This window comes from Sinocyclocheilus rhinocerous, unplaced genomic scaffold, assembly GCF_001515625.1.
Source record: "Sinocyclocheilus rhinocerous isolate Xijiao unplaced genomic scaffold, SAMN03320098_v1.1 scaffold306, whole genome shotgun sequence".
NCBI lineage: Eukaryota > Metazoa > Chordata > Actinopteri > Cypriniformes > Cyprinidae > Sinocyclocheilus > Sinocyclocheilus rhinocerous.
Window position 1 is genome coordinate 371,420 of NW_015662161.1, and position 13,529 is coordinate 384,948.

Consider the following 13,529-nt stretch of genomic DNA (forward strand, 5'->3'; position numbering starts at 1 on the left):
CAGGTTGGGTTGAGCCCACTCTAAGAGCGCTCTACCAGCATGAAGAGGCGCTTTGAAGAGAGGCTTCCCTGGCGATTTATGTAGGACACAACCGACATGTCGTCCGATCGGATTAGCACATGGTTTCCTTTCAGAACTGGCAGGAAGAACTGACAGGCTCGACATACTGTTAGCATTTCTAGGCAGTTGATGTGGAAGCCTTTTTCCACCTTCGATGCCCTGCCCGGTATGTCTGTTGTGACAACTGTTCTTCTGTGAACCATCCCCATGGCCACGCCCTGTTCCACCTTGCTCTGCACTGAGGTGGGGACCACGCAGCTGAAGCGCGGGGGTCTTTGAGCCAATTGGAGTGAATATCCTCGCTTTATTATCCCCATAACCCATCTCGACACTCCGGGGATGGCCTGCCAGGCCTCGGCCCGCGTGACGAGGGGTTGAATTAACTCGGGTGACTGGCCGCACGGGGGCAGAACACTTACGAGTAATGGAAGAGGAAGTTTGCCCTGTCAAAGAGCTGTGTGGAGAGTGATGCAAGCGGGGGCCTTGCCGGCTTTAATCACTCAAGCCTGATCGATCATACCCGCGAGTTTGCCATTTCTGCCTCCGAGTAACTGGAAGGAGAGAAACACCAGAGTGGGGGAGGCGGGGCTTAGCGACGCACACAGAAATGCGAAGCTGCCCGCGTTTCGCTTTGATCTGCCACGAACCAATGGCCGTGCAGTTTCACTGCGTGAATGAAAAGGCTTCAGTTCAGGAGAAAAAAGGCTTTTTTCCCATATGCGTCTTAAGCAGACGCAGTACGAGTGAAGTATCGAAAGGGAACTGCTGCTGCGTTCTATTCATGACATATTGACACAAATTTCAAATGATTTTCAACGGTCGCTTTGTAGCATCCAGTGTACTAGACAGACTTTAGCTGTTGGGGCGCAGACACGGTGTTACTCACCTATCGAGAAGAAATGCCTTAAGCCTTCTTTTGTTCTGCAGAAGGTTTCCTCTTTTGTTTTTTATCCGCCATCTCTATCTTTCTGTCGCAAGCAGGACTAAATGTATAATTTTTTTTTTTTTGGTCCAGACCAAAAGAACTAAGAGAACCAAACTACAGGTGTGAACACACCCTTAGAATCTGGATTCTATCTGAAAATGATCCATTTGTGCACTTCTGCAGTTTTCCTCCCGATTGTTCAGAACTGCCTTCTCTTCAAGGGCAGACAATAATACAGAAACTTTCCAGCAGTGACCTATAAAAGTGCCGATGCCAAGAGCCCCGTGTCTCTCTGGTGTCCGATTCCTGGTGTTTACACCTGGCCTCAGACTGCATCAATCCCATCCAAAGAGAATAAAGCCTTCTATACATGTTCAGAGTGAAACTTAACTGAAGATTCAGTGGACAAACAAAACAGACCATATTTATTCCATGGGATCAGTGTCTGTCTTGCTACAATATACAACACAACTGGGTGTAATCAAAGCTGCAATGTTCTTTTACACATAATAGGTGATGCACACCAAATGTTATGCAGCTTCTATAAAAATAGCTAGAGTTTTCCATGTACTTTGAAGTATAAATAATCTTAGCCTTCTAACTGGTATATATATGATATAATATGATATAATATGATTGTTTGACTCACAGTGCCTCCTGGTGGGAAGTGAAGGAGAACGCTGAAACACGTTTCAGGGTCAGCCTCTAAAGTGAGTGCAGGCCAGAATGAATTTCTCCACTATAGTGTAAATTATATGATTAAACAGAAGTGGAGCTGGTCAAACAGATGATATGACGTGGGATTAGGTTATCTCAGTGCATGCAGCAGCTCAGGTTTCATATTATTCAAATAAAGTGCACAAAGACATATTACATAAAGCCTCAATATGCCACCACAATTATCAGCATGAGTCCATGAAAAGACTCTTTGAAATGATCTCTTTGCAATTTAAAATTGCTAAAGCTTTTTGTCAATGAAGGAGGTCACTTCCTGTGACCTTTTGGCAAATTGAGGCAAAGGAAACAGACTTCGGAAGAGACCTCTTATTGGAGAACAATCTGGAAACGTGGCCAGAAATGTTTAGGTACATTAGTTTTGGCTCAGTATGGCACACAGTAACAGGCACTCGGTCTTCCCACTGCCGTCTCTGACGCTGGATGGATTTCTGGAATATTCTTCTCACTGACACAAACAAACCTCCTCGTACTATTAGGGTAGAATGACTCACTGCTCTTTTTTGAGGGTGTGCACACTATTAACCACCATATTTCTTAAGAAAATACAAAGATTGTTATGCCTTGAACACTTTTCAGTTAGAAATTAAAATTGTAATTTCTAGACAAGTGTTTCTACCAAAGCTTGTAGTGACTTTGTGAGCTATTGCCATGAAAATATCACTTTTATATACTACTATATACGTGTCAAATACGAAAAGGGGTTTTCAAGCATTTTTCCCCGTACATCAGAATGTGTCCTGTTTAATATTATTTTTTTTCTGAGCAAAAATAATGACGATCATACATATTTACCATGATTTACAGAAAAAAAAAAAAAAAAAGTAATTTAGTGTAACAATGGTTTATATACCAAAGAATCTTGTCAGGAATATTTAGAACCAGAATCATTACATGACATTAAAAGACTCTATTTAAAGATCACAGTGCAGCCCTAAAAAATATATATATTTATAGTTAATTTTAAATCTTTACCAATCTTTTCCCACTATCCTTCAAACCACTAGGCTTTACTCATTTGTCAGCAATAATCATTTAAAATATAATAAAATTTTGTATGATCACTTTTTAAATGTTTTAATAAGTACAAGTCAGAATAAGTATGTAGTTTTATTTTTTACATAAACATTGGAACATTATTTCACCCTTACTTTTGACATTTTATTTTTACAAAAGTTACTAGAAACATTAAAGTAGACACTTTACTTGCATATACTTTGCTTCCTGGGCATATAAAATCGCTTATGTAAATTGAATTTGATGTGGAAACCAAAATGGCATGTATTCATTGATTGTCAGCAGATTTTGGAACTGACACAAGGAAAACTGAGCACTTCTGTTAATCAGCCAAATGAGCACAATTTCTGGAATGAAACAACTAACAAAACAACAAGCACTTGAAACCAGACTGAGAAGATGTAGTACAAATGAGTGTATAAAAGAGCACAAGAACAAATGTCTCCTTATGACAAACAACTTTCACATTTAAAGTCACTCTGGGATAAAAGTGTTTGCTGAATTAAAAATGTAAGTAAGTTACATAAAGCTGCAAGATATTCAAAATGACTCTTAAAGTGACAGTGCACCAAAACATGAAAATCCTGTCATTATTTACTCACCCTCACGTACTCACAACCTGTATGAATTTCTTTCCTCTGCTGAATATAAGATATTTTGAATAACACTGTGGAAAACATTGGACCCCATTATTTTCCATTCTATCGACAAAAAGCACCTTGTTCATAATATCTTCTTTTATGTTCCACAGAAAAAAGAACGTCATACAAGTTTGCTAAGACCTGAGTAAATAATGACAGGATATTCATTTCTGGCTATAGTGCACACTTTAAAGCTGTGTAAAAAAACAAATCCTGTCACTGACAACCTGAACTAGGCAAGAAGCTAATGAAGAATGAAAATAAATGCAATGATGATTTCAAAACTTTTTAGGATGCTGTATTTACAGTACAGCTAGCATTAGGGCTGCACGATTATGACAAAAATCATAATTGTCGATTATTTCCTTTAAATTGTAATTGCGATTATTAATTACGATTATCACAATTTACATTGAATCATGTTTATACCATTGTTTGATGCAACTGCATGCCGTATTTTTATATGAAAATAAACAAGCTGAAAACACTAACTGAAAAACCTTTAGTGCTTTTCTATAGTATTAAGCCTCAAATGTCAAATATACATCGGATTGCTTTCTTCTTTAAATGATAAAAAAAAGTAAAAATATGAATGGTATTATAATGTTATACTAAAACTAAAACAATGGAAAAACCCTTAAGATAACATGTAGAAAGAAAAAAACATATCTTAAGCGTGCAGAATAACATAAGCGGACTTTGAACGATTAATTGCCGCTTTGAACGATTACGTAATTGTGACATCCATAATTGTAATTGCGATTAGAAATTCGATTAATTGTGCAGCCCTAGCTAGCATATTTCTTAATTTTACAAAACAGAAATACAATAAATCTGTGACTATTTATATTAGTATGATATGTTATGATACAAACCAAACAAAACTGCTTTTACATAAAGATGATTCAGGAGTTGTTTCATTACGATACTGAAAACTTGATTCTCTTAGCATTCCTCTTGCATAAAATCAGCAAATGGACTGTGAGTCTGAGACTGACCTGAAAATCCTGTAACAAGCCCTCACTCAAGTCATTTCCAAGCCACCACTTGACTCTGACTGAAGAAACACTGATGTGGGCTCATTATCTTTGAAACTGCTTAATGGCCACATTAGATCTGCACAATTTGGCCTAATAGCATGTGCTCTAATGGTTTTAGTCATTAGAAAATCAAAGGCTAAAAACCCAAATCATGATCTTACCACTTCCTGTTCTGATGTTTTGAAAGCGAGTCAACAGGAAGTCAAACTCTGTGCTACACTGATCAGCTTCCCCCAAAACCATTATAACAAAAGAGAAGATACAAAACAGATCTGCAATCAGTGAAAACGGAGAAAACTGACTAGTTATAGAAGGTCGCTGAATTAATTCTCACCGTGCTGGAATTGTTTTTTTAATATATATTAAACGGTGTCTTAATCTACAGCATGCTTTGATGAAACTGGGATCAAAATACTTTATATAGTACTTCAAGTCCTCATAAACCGGTCATAATGTGATATATTTCATGAGGGTAGAATAGGGTAGAACATAAATAGAAATGATTATCTATTTGATCTAAGTTGATAGTTTATAGTTCAGGTCCTAGATGCTTATTGGTCAAATTGGCATCTTGCCATATTAAAATACATAACACAAAATACAAAAACAGCTAAGACACAAAACACGTGCTAGTGTATATCACTGTGCAGTCATTTTTATTAATATTTATATATGTATAAACGTAATATTTCATTACGTATAGCATATATTATATTTAGTGCTGTCAAACGATTAATCGCGATTAATCGCATCCAAAATAAAGGTTTTGTTTGCATAATATATGTGTGTGTTCTGTGTATATTTATTATGTATATATAAATACACACACATACAATATATATTTTGAAAATATTTACATGTATTTACATGTCTATATTTATATTCATATAATTTATATTGTATATAAATATATTTAATACATAAACATTTTTCTGAAATATATACATGCATGTGTGTGTATTTATATATATATAAAATATATACAGTAAGCACACATATTATGTAAACAAAAACTTTTATTTTGGATGCGATTAATCGCAATTAATCGTTTGACAGCACTAATTATATTATATTATATTATATTATGGCTCAGAATCAACAAAGTAACCTGAACTAGGACATTATACTTCAATAACCACTTCATTAATCACCAAGCTTGAAATATGCAGTATTTTCTGTCAAAGGAAAAGAACATGGGATGAAATCAACTGAAAATATTAAATGAACAGACTTGTATCTCACCTTTTCTAGATTTGGAGAAGAGCTTGATGCTGGCAGGGGCTGAGCTGGACGAGGAGCGGAAGATACCACTGAAACTGAGACGGCGGGGAGATTTAGGAGGTGAGTCCTGGTGAGATGATAGTGGACGTGGGAAGATGGTTTTAGGAGTGCCTGGACTGGTCCTGGGACATACGGAGGCTGAAGATGGGGTACAGGGTTGACTGGCAGGAGGCTTCAAACATGGGCTAGCTGACTCACTTCTGTCACCCTGAGAGAAAAAAGTCAAGATGTGTTTTAGACTTCTAGGGTAGTTGTTGAAGTTATAAGAGAAACATTTCACGTAGATCCGTAGATCTACTTTCATTTCTGCTGATGTTAGATCATTTCCCTTGCCAAATTCTGTGACCATACAATGATAAGAATTCTGAGCCATTTGTAATTTAACATAAACAACTGACCATTAAACCGTCACTGAGCAATCCTGAACACAGCATGATTTTCTCTTCATGCGCTTATAAAAAGTTACAAATTGAAAGGATATTATTCTTAGATGGGCTACAATGAGATGACCGTGCAACAAAATCTTTTATCTGCCATATTTTGGGATAACAGCATTTTGCTTTAAATTGTTAATTGTATATATAGAAACAATATATTTTATGTTTATTGCAAAATATGCATATATATTCAAATATTTAAGCATTTTGAAAGCGTGGGGAGACCGTCTTCATATGCTGTGCCTCATGGAAGTGGGCGGAGCTCCGCACTCGTTTGGCACAATTTGCTCGCTGCAACGATTGCAATTTTCTATACAACATTAATGTAGTAGTATATTTTTATTTAATGCCATGTCAGCATCTTATTGAAATCGCATCATATGACCCCTTTAATGTAGATTTTCACTAGACATTCTGCTGTTAAACACGTATTTAAAACAAGTTTTAAAAATGCTAACTGATGGCTTCAACAAAAGCATATACCATCGATTTAACAACCTCAGAGACCTATAGAGAAAATGAATGGCATTTTTGCTTCTGGAACGTTCTGGAATGTTCTAAAAAGCTTGTCTGAACAGTAACTGAGAGGGTGAAGCTTAACAGTAGGCAAAATATACAGGAAATTACATTAACACAGTCAGCTGATTCGATAAGAGTAAGCATGATATCTCCAGCTCACTAATGGCCACAGAATCTCCTGATACATCAGCCTCATCTGGCCATTCGGTTTGAACTTCAAGATTTTTGAATCAGGCAGAATCAGCCTTGCAATGTCAGAAAAAAAGTGTATTTTAGTGTATCGATGTGATCATAACGGGGTGAAACAGGATGAGAATGTTACTACATCAGCATACTACTTGATAAAGCAAGACAAAGCCAAAACATTGCACATCACATGCTGACAGAGAAATATTTTCAACAAGCATTAAGAAGAGATTACCTCAAGGCTTATAAACAGTGACCTCAGTTAAAAATACAACAATCCTGTAAAGATTTGTAGTGAAATGACTCGTTATTAACTATATATTAAATTATTAACTATACTTTGGTAACTTTATTTCACAAATATTGTTAGTTCTTTTTCACAGTTCAGTTAGACTGTTTGACAGTCTCATAAAAACTATTGAAGAGTGTCACTGTTTTGTGTGGCTGATCTTAGTACACAAAGCCACACCAGAGAGCAAGCTATGTTTTCTCATAACTCATTGCACAATGGACAGTTTGAAGTGAAACATGCAGTAAGCCTAGTGCCCTAAAAGTTAGTATTTCAAAGCACTGACCTTCAACTCTTTGGCAAACACTTAGATTGTTTATTTGTTAATGTGCCCATTCACTAGGCTGCTGTTGCTTCAGGCTGTTTTCATTGGCCCAGCTTTATTTGGCTTTGATTACAAGAGGAAAGGTAGGCGTCGCCTTCCAGCTTAGCTCTGAGTGGGTAAGATATATATATATATATATATATATTAAATGTTGTAAACCAGTAAAAACATCCAAGGGGGTGCATCATTTTTTATAGGCACTGTATAACTTGGCACATTTAATTCAAGTATAATATTAGACACGCTTCACAGCAACAAGGCAAATAAATATAAAAGCCATTAGAGTTAGCTGTAATATGGCAATAAATAACACAGAACTACTTGTGCATGGGACGACTGTTTCACTCTGACCAATTGCTTCATTTAACAAATCCTGCCATTTATACAATTCAATTAGAAATCCTGGCACATGCAGGACTAAGTTTCCTTCCATTAAATTCCTGCCATCGTTTTTTCCCTTTCTGTGCAAAATCCTCACCCGTAAAGAAAGCATTACAATTGTTGAGTCTGAAATTGAAAGAACAGCATGTGCAAAGAAATTTTGCCTCGGCTTTTATTCATGAGCAACGTTTATGAGCCAACCCAACCACAGAATAGTACAGGCAGCACACTCCCACTCTTCTCTTTACTAACAAACCTTATGAGCAATAAGTGCATGTTTAGACAAGTCGGCTCTATTTCTGTGTAATATAACCTATGGTGTAACAATCCACACATCATTCCTTCAAACCACACATGCAAAGGCTCTGCTCCAAAACCTAGTGAGCTAATCCTGCTCTACAGTACTGTCCACATGCAGTAGGTAGAGGCTTTATAAGGAAGCATGCTAACTGAAATGGAACTGAAGTGACTGATTTGGAACGCTCTGCACACGGAAATGTAATATATGACAGATATTACCCTTTATATTGCCATATATCTTATCTATAGGCCATATATAATTTTCACACACATACATTCTCATCTTAATAATATCTATAGGATTCATTTTTATGGTATTATATGTAGCAAACATACACTCACTGGCCACTTTATTAGGTACACCTTGCTAGTACCGGGTTGGACCCCCTTTTGCCTTCAAAACTGCCTTAATTCTTCGTGGCATAGATTCAACAAGGTGTTGGAAACATTCCTCAGAGATTCTGGTCCATGTTGACATGATTTGTCGGCTTCACATTCATGATGCGAATCTCCCGTTCCACCACATCCCAAAGGTGCTCTATTGGATTGAGATCTGGTGACTGTGGAGGCCATCTGAGTAAAGTGAACTCATTGTCATGTTCAAGAAACCAGTCTGAGATGATTTGAGCTTTGTGACATGGTGCATTATCCTGCTGGAAGTAGCCATCAGAAGATGGGTACACGGTCGTCATAAAGGGATGGACACGGTCAGCAACAATACTCAGGTAGGCTGTGGCGTTTAAACGATGCTCAATTGGTACGAAGGGGCCCAAAGTGTGCCAAGAAAATATCCCCCACACCATTACACCACCACCACCAGCCTGAACCGTTGAGACAAAACAGGATAGATCCATGCTTTCATGTTCTTTACGCCAAATTCTGACCCTACCATCTGAATGTCGCAGCAGAAATCGAGACTCATCAGACCAGGCAATGCTTTTCCAATCTTCTATTGTCCAATTTTGGTGAGCCTGTGCGAATTGTAGCCTCTGTTTCCTGTTCTTAGCTGACAGGAGCGGCACCCGGTGTGGTCTTCTGCTGCTGTAGCCCATCTGCTTCAGGGTTCGACGTGTTGTGCGTTCAGAGATGCTATTCTGCATACCTTGGTTGTAACGAGTGGTTATTTGAGTTACTGTTGCCTTTCTATCATCTCTAACCAGTCTGCCCATTCTCCTCTGACCTCTGACATCAACAAGGCATTTTCGTCCACACAACTGCCGCTCACTGGATATTTTCTCTTTTTCGTACCATTCTCTGTAAACCCTAGAGATGGTTGTGCGTGAAAATCCCAGTAGATCAGCAGTTTTTGAAATACTCAGACCAGCCCGTCTGGCACCAACAACCATTCCACGTTCAAAGTCACTTAAATCCCCTTTCTTCCCCATTCTGATGCTCGGTTTGACCTTCAGCAAGTCGTCTTCACCACATCTAGATGCCTAAATGCATTGAGTTGCTGCCATGTGATTGGCTGATTAGCAATTTGTGTTACCAAGCAATTGAACAGGTGTACCTAATAAAGTGGCCGGTGAGTGTATATGTCAACAATAGAAATTGTATTTATATATGCAACTTTATTAAAACAAAATATGTTTATATAGAAAAAAATCGGCATGTTTATTTATGGTTTTGTAATATATTTTATATTGACTTGTATAACATCAAAGTGTTTTGACGGGATTTAGAATGGAATGGATTTAGATCTCTGAAATTTTTCTAATAGGGTTCATATATGTTTTTACGTCATATGACAATTTCGTATATGGAAATGTAATATGGACAAACTCGATGATCATAAATCAGTCTAAATGTGCACAAATTCTGAAAATCTGGTAAAAGATAGCTATTCTGTGCATCTTACCTTGCGCATTTCATCTTTATCTGCTCTGTCCGTCTCTCCATCCATAAGAGAGGATGTGAATGTGCTCAAATCCTGTTAAAAGACAAAACATCAGAGTTAATGATAAAAGCCAAACAGTATGAATCAAAATATAAATAAGTCTTTTAAAGAGACGACTTTAGCCAAATTCCTAATACACTTATCAGCAGTACACTGTAAATTAGGGATGAAAGAGATTTATTGTTACCATGTAGGTTATTAGCCGATTTTACAATTTTTTATGAATTGATTTAGCAATCGTTAAACGTATTATTCTTCAAGCAGATGCTGTTACTGTACATAATGTACAAAATTAGGATTAAACAGCCATTTAGTATGTAATTTATGACTGTGTGAGTTAGATTTTACTCTGCCAGACATTCCTGATCCACACAAAGAAAGACTAAATGGACTCTCTAATCTCTTATTCAATGGAGGCAGACTGAGAACAGGATCAAACATTGGTTGGTTTTGTCGGCTGATGCTGTTTTGTTGGGCCTGAAAAACATCACTGTGGGGGGTGATGTCAAAGTTTAGGCAACTGTTCAACACTCATTTAACTGAGATTTCTCTGAACAAAGAGTGGCTCAAACACATTTGTTTTTATACATTTCACTCAAAAAGACCGACCCAATGCAATGAAAACTAAGAAAACATGCACTAAGTATTTGGGCTGTATTAACCTTGACTGAGCAGTAAATTCATTTTCAAAATACACCCTTTGTGTATCTCAGGTCCTCCAACTAACTTGCCAACAAACAAGAACACAATGACGCATCTACATGCCCAAGTTTTTTTTTGATTCATTATCAGTTTACAATACATGCTACTCCTGTCCAACTAGTTTAACACAGCTGATGTACAGGACTAATAAGGGCCAGACCAAAACTTTTAAACGGATAGTTCGCCCAAAAAGCTAATTTGCTGTAATTTACTCACCTCAGGCCATCCAAGATGTAGGTGATTTTTTTTTTCTAAAGTAGAACAAGTAGGCCTAAAGGCAATTTTTAGCTGAAAGTGTGGTCCTTGGTGATTTGTAAAATGTGAGTAAATGCTACCGGTACTTTAAGAGTCAAAAAATTGACAATCTAATAATATATCCTGACAATACATTGAGGTCTTATGAAGCGAAACAACCATTCTATGCAAGAAAACTGATCATTATTTACAACATTATAAGCTGTAACCCTCAGGTAAACAGGGAGGTCCAATTCTTTTCTATGAACTGGTTCTACTTGATAAATAACTGATTCACCAGTTCATTTATGTAATTACGCAACGACATAACGTATAAGCAATTATATTATGCTTTTTCACTTTTTAGTCTGTAATGTTGCTGTTTGAGCATAAAAAAGATCTGCAAAGTTACAAAGCTCAAAGTCCAATTCAAAAGGAGATATTTTATTTAACATAAATCACTTTTCAAAAACTACAACGAACGACTCGTTTGGACTACAACGCATATTTTCCGGGATTTGTGATATCAAAAGCCGAATGGGACGAGACCTGGTTGAGCTGCACTAGAGAAGGCAACAAGTGTTATCACTATGTCAGATACACGCTAGCTTTCCCAAGGCAGACGAACTTAGAGTGGTTTCAATCATCCGGGTTTAAATCGCGCTCAAATTGATTTGATTTTGACGCAATATTTACACTGAAGCTTGCAGGCGGCTATGGTAAGGTGCGTGACATTTCCCAACCAGGTGCCGAGTCCTGCCAATCACAGCACACACTGGCCCAGCTAACCAGTCACAACACACACTGGTTAACTATCCCTTTAACAAAGGTTGTAACTATATTCTGTTACAGTGTCTAAGTTTCACGTTCTTAAAATTAAGCCGCTTCCTTTCCTGAAACCCTCAACATGTCAGTGATGTCATCTATCAAAAGATGTGTATTATACTTCTACATAATAAACCGCTAGTATAGCAAAACACTAGCACAGCAAATAATGAACTGCTCTACTGATCTGCCTTTTGCCTTTTTTACAGTTATAAAAATATTTATTATGGTGCCAGGGATTTTATGATCTGTAATCTACAGGAAGATAGTTTGAGAAAATCAAGTTATTATCAGTATAAGAAAGTGAGTTTAAACTATTTTTCCTAAATAAAGAATTGTAAACAACACTATAAGGTAGAGCAGATGGCTCATAGTTTTTGTGTTACTCTTAAATTAGGCTGACATCTGATATCTCATATCTTTGGAAGGCATCAAAAGAAGACCTTTGCTCTATGGACAACAAACAAACATTTAAGGCCTACATGGTATGTTATTTACAAGAAAGAGGCTGTAGTCAATCATAATGGGTGTTTTGCTAATGAGAAACAGAGTAATTTAGTCATTCTGCAGCACTGGAAGGAGAAAAGATATGATTTTTCAGTGTTTTCAGCTTTTTGCAGAATGTTCAGATGCACAGGTCAAGTGTTATGTTTATGATTCATGTGAAGTTTATGGCTACACATACAAAGAGCAGTGGTTCAGGATGAGGCAGAGGAAACCAAACAAAACCCCTTTGAATCTCAGAAAGTTTTGGGGGGGAGGAGGTCAAATAAGTAGGGGAACATGTTCAGATATATCCTAAATCTTACAGGTTCTTAAAGGGATCTGAGTAAGCCTGGACAACTGTGAACTGATTATTATTGCGCAATTCATTTGAATAGGATGTACTTTACTGATCCATGTATATTAGCTATGACTGGCAAAACATGTTTACAGAGTAGGACATGGGGTGTCCAATCCTGCTCCTGGAGGTCCGACATCCTGCAGATCTGAGCTGCATCCAGCTCCATCATACTTGCCAGGAAGACTAAGGACTATGTACCGTATTGTCCCGAATATAAGACGATATTTTTTTCTTGGAAATACATCTGAAAAAACGCGGTCGTCTTATATTCGGGCCAATACGGTACTAAAAACAGTTTTTTCCTTTACGTTTCTGAAAAATTTTCAAGTTCAAAACAATCCCTGTACACATAGATCAGCAAAAACTACTAAAAATGCTGTATTACGCATGCCAGGCCAAGAGTTGGCCACGTCACTTTGGCTGCGCACATATGTATCCTATAAACTGAACAGGTAATATGCATGTGCATAACGTCAACGTTTTCACAAATTTGTGTTTTCCATAGTTTACACAGAGATGATAACAGCATAATTTTCAAAAACGTGTAATTTGAAACCTTTTTTCAAAAGTTTGTGTTTTCAGACCGCCAAAATGCTGTTGTGTAAATAAATGGCCAAAACGCATAAAAAAGTTTCCATATTTAGTTGAAAATGGGTTGTGTAAATCAATGCCCTCTAAGAAATGAATCCTGAATTAGCGGACTCAGATGTGTTTAATTAGGGTTATGCCGAGTTCACGCTGCACGATTTTAGCCCGATTTTTCACTCGCCGACAGGTTTTGCGAAATCGCCGACAAATGCCCGAAATCGGAGGCAAATCGGTGCTCGTTCACGCGAGTGACAATCACGCAGTGGGAATTATCAAAGACGCGATCTGAGGGAATCGCCGACA

The 13,529-nt window shown here is 37.4% G+C and overlaps 1 protein-coding gene across 1 annotated transcript in view; it reads right to left on the minus strand.

Moving 5' to 3' along the window:
* Nucleotides 1-13,529, minus strand: part of LOC107727488 (5'-AMP-activated protein kinase subunit gamma-2-like) — a 48,123-nt gene that overhangs the window by 30,705 nt on the left and 3,889 nt on the right. Inside the window, exons 2-3 of the mRNA XM_016537361.1 lie at nucleotides 9,995-10,066; nucleotides 5,661-5,907 (exon numbers count right to left, since the gene is read on the minus strand). Coding sequence (XP_016392847.1) covers nucleotides 5,661-5,907; nucleotides 9,995-10,066 — 319 coding nt within the window. The remainder of the gene's footprint in view (nucleotides 1-5,660; nucleotides 5,908-9,994; nucleotides 10,067-13,529) is intronic.